General features: G+C 34.8%; 1 protein-coding gene across 4 annotated transcripts in view; it reads left to right on the forward strand.

Moving 5' to 3' along the window:
- LOC129275123 (protein AF-10-like) overlaps positions 1–2,560 on the forward strand; it is a 31,571-nt gene extending 29,011 nt beyond the window's left edge. For all 4 annotated transcript variants that reach the window (XM_054911906.2, XM_054911908.2, XM_054911907.2 and 1 more), the window contains one exon: positions 186–2,560. In XM_054911906.2, coding sequence (XP_054767881.2) covers positions 186–248 — 63 coding nt within the window. In that variant the 3' untranslated portion in view covers positions 249–2,560. The remainder of the gene's footprint in view (positions 1–185) is intronic.
- Positions 2,561–11,147: the final 8,587 nt, after the last annotated feature.

The following is an 11,147-nucleotide window of genomic DNA, read 5'->3' on the forward strand; positions in this document are numbered from 1 at the left end:
TCTGGCTTACACATGTAAGTATCAAATGGAATACCGGCCCAGGTCACTAGTTACATGTACGTGTAAATTCTTGCGTAAATTACAGCTTTCACCAGCCAGGTGTATGATGCACAAAGTTAATTTAAAGTAGAGAATGTATAAATTAATTCAGTACCATTCACTCCTTGTTTCCTTTTCATCTCCAGGCATCTACAACAGTGAGATCAGACAGGAGGACGGGGAATAACAGTGCGAAGGATAAGACCTAGCTGTCAGGAAACTCGAATGATCTTTTCACCTTGGTCCTCTATTTGCTCCTGCTGCCATCGCTTGCCCCCTCCACGTCATAGCATTGTGAGCTGGTTGATAGGTTCAGTATAAACAGCACCCTTGTTCATGGATTTTCCTGTAGTTTCCTGCAGTGTGTTCTGGGTCCTGTGTCACAAAGACTTGTTGTAACAACAAATGCGCAATTCATCTAACAAGTTAACTATCTTCTAATCAAATTGAAAGATTTCAGTAGCTTTATTGCCAATGCTTTATCATAATAAGTTTTATGAAACCGGCCCTGGTGGTAAAGACTAAGAAGGAAACATTGGTTCTTCATGAAATGACATACCAATCGGCAGGAGTTTCCCCCGACTCAACTATATATCCCTTTTAGCTGTGGCCCCTGCAAGCCAACCCCCTATCTTGTCTGTCCTTCGAGCCATAGCTGCAGCAGCATACCGTGCTACCTGACTAGGGCTGTTCTCATGCTATCTTTGGGTTTGTTTGTCTAGGTTTATGATCAAACAACCATTTTTAATCCCCAAAGATGGTTTTCAACTCACAGTTGCATTCAAGCAATTTTATATTTGAGAACATTGTAAATGGTGCATATAAGAGGTGCTTCTGCTCATTGCAACAGAGCTCACAATCTTGATGCTATGACAGGCAGTCACATCATCAAGCTGGAGTAGACATGATAGCTGTGAGAGGATTGTTATTGTGCAAAAACAACATGGCCCCTGAAATGGTATTGTGTTCAGCCTGGCTAGATCCACCACTGATGACAGGAGCATTTCGTCAACATTTTTCGTCCAACAAGTTGTCAGATTTGACAATTTTGCTTAAAGGGGAATCCAGCTTTGGCCATAGAATGTTGTGTTGGGAAGGAGAAAAATAAATTAAACAGAATGGTGAAAGTCTGAAAGAAATCGGACAAGCAATAAGAAAGTTATAGCTGCTTTAAAATTGAGATCACTAATACTATGTAGATTTCAAATTGGCAACTGGGTAAGTAAATCATGACAAGGGGCAAGGACAACTTTCCCATAGGCCATGTACTTTATTATCAGGGATTTGTGGTTTTCTCCTAAGTACCCATTCCCCTGGGGCAATAATCTACCCAGGTAGTATATTGTTTTATGTCCTCATGAAAAAAAATTATAATTTTAAATAAAACTTTTGGGAAAAATGACATTTTAGCCATAATATGTATTGGAGTACATGGAAGAGTAGTCCTTGCCTTACATCACTATGACATCCCATATGCGGCCAATTTGAAGTGTCCATGGGTATAGTGATTACCAATATTTACAACTTTTGAAAATTCATAACTTTCTTGTTGTTTGTCCAATATTGTTCAAACTTTCACCTATCAACTTGTCTGATTTCTCTTTTTTTCCTTATAAAAACACGTTTTCATTTGGGTTGGATTCCCTTTTCATTATTATTGGCTGTGAAGCAATGTTACTACGGCATTTGTCGGACAAACAAGACTTGTCGGATAAAACGTCTGATAAGTCCTTTCATGAATTGCTTCCCAGTCTTCTACTGGGCTGATTGACTGTGCAGTATGGTTGGGAAGATGGAGAAAACGAGTTCATGAAAGACTGATCAAACACTATCCCGCAGTGACTGCATCCCTGTGGCATTATAGTTTGTGATTTATCACCTTAACTTTCTAGAGATTGATCAAATACACCAGCATAGGAAATACATAGGGGTGACGGGCGATTATTTTTCCCTTGTTAGAGTCAAAATCGCCCCTGAAATTTGCAAATCGGATGCTTTGGGGGTGACCCTCTGTTTCAAAATTGCCCCAAGATGTGCCACTGAAAATCAATATTCTACATACTACAGAATGATTACACCATGATTGTTTAGCAAAAGAAGTAGCCTTGTAATGAAGGAAATAGCTCTTGAAATTCAGCAGTCGCCCCAACGTGGCACCCAAAATAGCCCCTTAAATAACTATTTCCTACTCTGGAGCAGGGCATAAAGATTATCAAACAAGATCACAGTAAATCACATTAGTAAGGTTTTAATAAATAATGATTGATAATTGTAAAAACTGAGACATTCGATTATCAATGATCAATCACCACTTGTGATTCATTGGTGGTCATTCAAACGTTTAATCTATCAGGTATACAACCCCTTTGAATGTCGATCCTTCAAGGTCAATCTTTCAAGGTCAATCTTTCAAGGTCAATCATTTAAGGAAAATCCTTCAAGGTCACCTTGAAGGGCATTAATTCGAAGGTGAAAAGTCTTGAAGGTGAAATCCTTAGTTGTACCTTGAGAAAACTAAATTTAGATAATGTTATTGCATGAATGTCTTGTACAGCTTCTTTTAAATCCATGTATGATATTTTTTTAATATCTTGTAATGCCAAAGAGAAAAAAAATTAATCTTGATACCAGAAGTTACTTATTGCTGTTTTTTTTTCTTCCGTGATACATAAGAAAAATCAGATTATAGCATGTTAGTCATTCTTTCAATATGGCTTTGACCCTTTTGAGTTCTTTAATTCATCAAAGCAGTGCATCTTTTTTTTTCAACTAAAAGACCAAAAATCTAATATATATATATATATATATATATATATTTTTTTTTTTTTTCACTATCGCAGTGTAGAGTCATGACTTTGAAGAAAGGCTTAAATATATAAACTCCCATGAATTCTAGTTTAATGATAGTAACTTTTTATCGAAAAATTCAAGCAGAATAATTTGGCTGTTTTTTTTCCAGAACAGTTATTGGGTGTATTCTGTGTGACATTGGTATTGATCCATTAGGTTATGCATACATGTAAGTAAACCAACATTTTTGAACAAAATCATCCCTAATGAATGAATTCCTTTTCATTAAATCATATTGACAAAACTGCATTTTAATATATTTTTTTCATTCGTACCTTTATCATTATTATTTGTTTGGTGTCACCTGTGCCTGGGAGGCGAAAAGCTAACTGAATCACAATGACCCGCAGGTCTCTCCTCCCGATATAACTGATTGGGGGGAGTGCAGGTGGACCACTACACCGGGGTTTCCCCCTACTCTTATACGAATAGTGCAGTGGGTCCTTGTGTGCATCAACTGCATTGGAATCTGTATTTAGATACTAAGTCAGCTACACATGGATACACCGCTTAGGGAAAGAGAGGGTTACCATTTGTGTGTAAAGTCGTGTGCAACACCACCGATGTTGTTTCTTCAAAGCAACACCTCCCTTGTAACATATCATGAATACATGATGAGGGAGTGAAAATGGCATTACAAGAGTTTTCAGAGCGTGATTGACATTGCTCTTTATCACTCCTGGGCCCCGTACCAATTTCAATTCAATTTCAATTTATTTTCCATCTTTAAAAATAAGTATTCGTAAAAATCTGACATGAAATACAAATACATTTTGTTAAAAATGGTGGGATACCCTTAATAAGCACAGTGCTTGTAAGCAGGGTCCCACAAAGATTAATTGCTATTGAAAGAACAATTCTGATTGGTTCCTAGTCAGTCTACTGAGCTAAATGAGCATGCAACGATGATCATGATAGGCCATTTCATTTCGTGATTAATCACTCATCTTTGCGTTACTGGGCCCTGGTAGGTGTTTCATAAAGCTGGTCAGAAGTTACAAGCGACTGATAATCCTTTGTTAAAGGACAAGTCCATCCCAACAAAAAATTGATTTGAATAAAAAGAGAAAAATGCAACAAGCATAACACTGAAAATTTCATCAAGATCGGATGTAAAATAAGAAAGTTATGACATTTTAAAGTTTTGCTTAATTTCACAAAACAGTTATAAGCACATCTTGGTCGGTATGCAAATGAGGAGACTGATGACATCATCCACTCACTATTTCTTTTGTATTTTATTATATGAAATATGACATATTCTCCTCATTGTCAAGTGAAACAGTGATTTATTCCTCCCTGAACATATGGAATTAGCATTGTTTAATACTATATGGTTCAGTCAAGTCGGTCCCTATGGTCAAATCTGTAAAAAAATGAAATATTGTATAATTCAAACAATAAAAAACAAAAGAAATAGTGAGTGATGGACAACATCGACTGACTCATTTGCATGTCACTGAGTTGTGCATATAACTGTTTTGAGGAAAAATAAGCGAAACTTTAAAATGTCATAACTTATTTATTCAAATCAACATTTTTCTGGGGTGGACTAGACCTTTAATAACTAAATCAACATTAATTCAAATTTGGTGTACATCATTTACCACTAGAACAGGTCACCAGTCGTTTGTAAAGTCGCTTCTAACTTTCAAACAGCTACACAGCAATGCTGATTTCTGTGTAGATTCTGAGAACCAAAAGTAGGCTGGTCTTTCATCGAGCATTTCGAACAGTTACAAACAATTTTACAAACAAATGGAACGTGTTCTTTAGCGCTAAGTCAGTGAAATAGGGACTATCACTTAGTACAAGAAAGGTTCACCAGTCGACCATAAAGTCATTCGTAACTTTAGGAACTGCTTTATGAAGTGGTCCCCAGCTTTATTTATGAGGTATATGAAATACAAAGGTCATGTTGCAGTGTTGAAATGATGATTTGAAAATTTTTCATTGTTCTTGTATCAAAACCAGACGAACCAATTCAACCAAATATCAAAAAAAGTTGCATTCAGTGTCTGCTTTACTCATAAATGGAGGGATTGATGAAATTTCATTGTCACACAGAAGTATTGGTTCAATACATCAATTCTGTCACTTTATACATGTATACTCATGATAATTTAAGCTCATTTAATTCGACAGGAGAGTCGCTTGATTATTTTTGTTAGAATAGGTCCTGAGAATGTATTTTGCCAACATGTTTTCTATGTTTACCATCTATACTGTACATGTTTTAGCTGTCTTTACCTTTGCTTGCAGCAATTATAAAAATCCATGTACATTTAGAAATTTGTACATTTGAGGAAAGTCTTTGTTTGCTACTAAATGGTTGTTTAGTGAGATATATATATAAATATAGGCTTTTCATTGTTCTTTATTATCCTTCATTTGCCATGTACATACCATTTTTATATTGAATGTTGAAATAGTATTGAGACTTTTTATACTATTACCTCATAAAAATGTGCATATTGTACAGTATTGAATATTATGGTGTTATATTACTAATTGGAATGTAGTCTTATCAAACCTACGGCAATGTATACAATTATTGTTCAAGAATTCAAATCGGGTGATTGCATTTTACGTGGTGCGCTAAAAATACATATGTAAGATATTAATTAGTTGACCAATGTTTTTATACTTTTCTACTGAGCATTGTTGAAATTTGCTTTTATGCAAGGTACAATTCTAATTTTATTTAATATGTAGAGTGTACAGCAATAGCTAGGTGTAAGAAATTGTGAACAAATTTTGCTATAATACTGAAATCAGGTAGGCTATTTAATATTTAGTGAAAAAATATATTAGAAAATCAATGATAAAGTTCTTAAAATCATTGAATGTTCTGAATTCATTTTTATCTCTGATATTAAAAAATACTGAAAATTATTTAGATTTGAAAATCCTTTAAAATTTTTATTTAAAGAGATAGTGAGTCCTACTAAGTACATATTTTTTGATCTCCAGACTCAAACAATGTTTGAAAACAAGTAAATAATAATACGTAAGGAAACATAAAACAGATGACCTATTAAAAACTTTCACATTTGAGAATCTAATGCAATACATGAACAATGCAACTTTGTTTGTTCTGTGCTTAATATGAGTACCTGTACATAAGAAAGGACATGGATTCGGCATGATGTATCTCGTAAATTCCCTTATTAATAAAATTTATGTGTACCTTTTGTCAATTAGGGAAAAATTACATTAATATCGTAACATACAATGCTTTACTGGAGGAATTTTATCGTAGTTTTATACTGACAAGTATGGTAATAACTTTGCCACTACAATGCTGCCAGGCATTGTTACCATGATGGTAGTTAAGATTATTATAAGTTCTTTATGAAACCTGCCCCTCGTCATATCATCTGATAATTCTGATTGACTTTACAATATTTGAAGAAATGAAATGATACAAGTATCTAAATATCATTATGTAACATCAAGAAAGATTGACGAATTTGTACGCTCATGCCTGTGTTATTGCTCTATACTAGAATGGATTTATTTCAGATCATGTATAATTTGTTTTTATTATTCAGAGTATGTTTATTTTTGTACCAAGGTTGTGCCAAGTGAAATTGGAACTCTTTCTATTTCAACATTTTTTTCTTTTGTCATATCTATCTTTAGCATTCCATGATTGGTTTTGAAATGAGAAGCAAACTTTAAAAAGTTACATGTATGTACTTGTAAAGCTTAAATAATTGCTGTTTTTTTAAAGGGCTTATTTTACTGTTACATCTTATATATCCATGCTCAGGTTTGGCGCAACAAATATATTTTGTTTCAAAATGAGTTTTAAAAACAAATTAAAATCAATTATAACATGTAAAGACTGATTTAAAATGTAAAAAAAAAAAAGGAAATCTGTAGTTAGAAAAAGCTACAAATATCTTTTTAAATCACAAGCCTGTCCGTGCTGTACATCATTTTGAAGTAAGTCATTATTCACCAGTGATGCCCTTTTCTCTTCCGGGATACACTGTAGTTCGAGGTGCTTGATCTGTGCAAAATTTTGTGTCAATCAAACCTTTCGCTGTTAAGATGGGACAAGGTGGTTGAAATCTCACCCCCGTGCATACTTGGTCTGAAAAGCCCAGTTATATTTACAAGAAAACTGAATGCATTGAGTATACATGCTTGGTTATCTTCCAAAGGAATATAAATGTGTATATTATCATTAAATCCTTTTTTTTTGGTCAGCTATCTCATTTGAGGTACATGGCACTTTTAATTGTTGTCCATACATGTTTGAATTTAAATTATGTTGCTTAATGAATGAATTACATAGATGCTGCATTTTATGAACCGTAGTTCTCATGAGTAGCCGATTGAATGATCAAACTTTTTAAAAAGGAGAGACATTTGCTTCTCTCATCTAAAGGGAGAGTTACTTTTGGATTGTTAAAGCTGCTTCCCTTAACCTCCCTGAACTATTTGTGGTTTCTTGGTAAAGCCCTCTCATATATATACTTGATATATCTTTTTTTTTTGTAGACTTCTTTTAATATTCAAAGGGATTCCATGACATTTGTTCCTGTAATACTTGTTTCTACCAAAGTCCACACAGCGTAACATATCTCTGAACTTCTAACCTGAATCCTCACCTAATTCTGAACTAAAACCATACAACAACCGTAACCCTCACATAATACCTTCTGAGATATTAGTGGGGGAGCCATTGCTGTAGGTTCAAATAATGTTTTGTTGCCATCCGAAGGATGTACATTTTGGTTGAATTTGCCAGAAAATGTATTGCAACAAACAATGCATACTTTTCATCATACATGCTATTGCACAACATGCAGATGTTTCAGACCCTTTTGCTTTAATATTGTTTAGAGATAATATTTTGGTTTTTATTTCTCGATTTTCTTTTTTGACCTGTGTATGACTGCAATTCTTCGGATGCATTTTGCCTTCTTTGTGAAGGCAGAGTGATTGTTATGAAATGCTCGTCATAAATGCTCATTCATGGAATCTTCTTTTTTGTGGCAGGTGCTATATGTTGACCTTGTAGAAGGCATCAAGTTGGGATGTGGGCTTTTTGACAAAGAATATTGTTGTTATCTTGGTTGTTATTGTTGTGATCTTGATCAGACCTGAAACCCATTCATGATTATGCGACCTGTACACATTTAAAACTAATGTTACACTTATTTATCCCCAGAAACCATCTTTTTACGGAAACGCTGATTCATAAATGCAATAAAAAAAAATACAATAAATGTTAAACGGTATTGTGTTTTAATAAAATGAGGAAAGTCTCAGCCATGTTTAAACTAAAACCGTAACAAAACCATAGTTTGGCGTCTAGATATAGAGCACAAACACTCCCAAAGTAATCTACATACTTGGCATGCATGGTGTGATACGTGGATTAATTAGAGCTTTGATTTTTTTTTACTAGATGTGCAACTTAAGGTGTTAATTCATTTTCAAAACACTATTGGGTGTATTCAAGTTCGATGCTGGTATTATATGCACAATTCAGCTTGCCATCCTGAGTTCCAGCATCTCACGTGAGTTCATAATAATGAACAAAATCACATTAATTCCCCCGTCACACCAACAAAACTAATTCAAAATGCAACTGACGATACATGTATGTCATGTGAAATAATATTATAGCTTTGATCTGTCAGGGCCCTGTCTTACAAAGAGTTGCAAGTGATCTGATCAATCACAACTATGGACGGCCAGCAACGTCAACATCTATTATGAACGTTTGTTCAAAATATTTTCTAACTATGATGTATATTCATGCATTGTTTTCTTGAAAATTCACTGCGCTTCTCTTTGTTTAAAAAGGACATTGTGCAAATTTCTGTAGAAAAAATTATTACGCTGATGGATTTCCATAGTTACGATTGATTGGATCAATCGTAACTCTTTGTAAGACGGGGCCCTGGAGTCAATTTCGTTGGTGTGAATGGAGCATAATGTGATTAGACAAGACTCCACACAAACTTTTATTTCTTGGTGGCCTGATCGGTCCACCAAAGGCACCAATTTCATATTCTTGGTGTCCCACAAAGCAAATTTGGTGGCCCTAAAGCAATAGAAAACATTACAATGTATCAAAACGTTGGTAGCCCCACCGGGCCACCAAGTGTGGGCTTTTACAGAATTTTGGTGGCTCGACTCTCATTTTTCGTTGCCGCGGGTCACTGCTGATGTCGGGCCCTGGTTAAGATGAGAAAATGAAATATTTTTTTCAGTATGGTGCTGTGCTGAGGTAAATTCAACCACACATCAACACCAAATGTTAACACCAAACTCAAAATGTAGGATGAGAAGTGTTTTGAAGGCGAATCTCTATAATTATCACAACATTCAACTCCAGGAAACCCACTTTGAACTTCTGGTACATGTCAAGGCCACCACAAACCTTATGACTGGTCTGTGACCTGATTTTGGAATAAAATGAAGCAAAATTTGATGAGAGTATTGAGACATGGAATAACTTACTACATGTATGTAAAGTTCTAAATCGTAAGAATACCTCTGTTCAAATCTGTGACTATGCTCCCATCATTATTAGAATAAAATCAATTGAGAATCAAGTCGTAATGAAATAATAGTAATCGTATGATTGGCTACGATTTGAATCTAATTTGGCGTATACTCCAAAATAAAGGCTTGCAATCATCCAAAATTGTATTAAAATTTTTTTTCATTTAATTTGAACCTGAAAGTAAAAGATATTTTCCATTCACATTTTCAGAAAATAAGCAAAATGCGATTTGTTCCAAAATTGGATCGTGGACCAGTCATGGTTTGTGAAGGCCGCACGTGGAGAATAAAGACTTCATAATAATTCAATGCTCATGAATAAGATCAAGATATTGTAATTTTGATATAATTAGAAAAAATCTATATTCCTGCCCACTTGGTCTACATAATATATTAAAAGGGAACAGATTTCCCTCGATGTTTTTTTTTTCGTTAATCAGTTTAATAGGCTGATTGTTAATCCTATGCATAATATATTTGTATCTCGAAATTGTATTGTGTAGTCAAATTCATTGTGGTTTTATAGAGTGTTTTTCCTTCATGTATGTAGTTCTTACTCTTGAATGTCATGCTGTAAATATTCCATGTTTGTTAATGTACAATGACCTGTTTGTATGTTACGTTGTTAAAAATACTTGTACATTGAAATGGGTATTCAAATATGATTGGATACGCCTGTAAAGGTTCCGAGATGTATTTGGAATGTGTGAATTTTTTTTGTTAGCGCCCTGTCACGAGAAAATGTTAGGGTTTTATACATTTAAATGGGAATAAATTATGGATCAAAATTGTATACTTGAATCCTATTGGCTACATCATGTACTTTGTTTATTGTCCAGATGCTGCATTCAACAAAGGATGGGAAGGGGTTGCCTCAATGCCTCTTCCCTAGTCTGCTGGGCAAACCCTTCACTCGAGTAAAGGGTCTGAATGGCAGCCTACTCATGCCTTGTGTACTGAAGGCCCTCTCGCTCAGGAAGTTTTGTATGTGCTAGTCTTTGCGTGGAGGCACACTTGTTGATCTAAGTTCCAATCAGGGTCTGTGCCTGCAGACTACCTCTTCCCCCACCCTCTCTCCCTATCTCAAATATCTATTTGTGTTTTCCCCCTTATTATCCCTTCTTGTTCTGTCCTTTCATTCTCTCCCCCCCTCCTATTCCCTCTCTTGTTAACAGCTCTCTTCTCTCATATTTTCCTGGTACCCCTCCGTTATCCCATCTTTTGCTTGTATGTTCCCTCCCTTCTCTCCTTTAATCACCTCTTTTTCTCTTATTATCCCAGTACAGTAGTACTTATTTTCTGTATTTAGTATTGAAAAATGAGAATACTGATGGTTTCATACAAAATACTGATTACTTAAGTTCAGTTTTATGTTTTATGGCATTTCTTTGAAAATACTGATTTCTCACCAAAATACTGATTTTCAGCTTTTAAAATACTGAAATGTTCTTGTTCAGGTTGGGAACTCTGCTGGTACACCTTGTTATCAATTTCCTCTTCGATGATATCTTCTCTCCTTCCTCCTATCTCATTTTCTCTTTCCTTCCTGGGAGCATTTCATATCATTTCAGATATGACTGTTATAAGCTACTGAAATCCTTGCATCTGATTGGCTCAGAGCAAATTCGTTGAAAATCAATGTTTTGTTTCATGAAACACTTCCCTTATAAAACAATGTCTTTCCCTTTTCTCCTTTTTATTTTCCTATGATGACGAAAATGAGGATT

This window comes from Lytechinus pictus, chromosome 13 (assembly GCF_037042905.1).
Source record: "Lytechinus pictus isolate F3 Inbred chromosome 13, Lp3.0, whole genome shotgun sequence".
Lineage (NCBI taxonomy): Eukaryota > Metazoa > Echinodermata > Echinoidea > Temnopleuroida > Toxopneustidae > Lytechinus > Lytechinus pictus.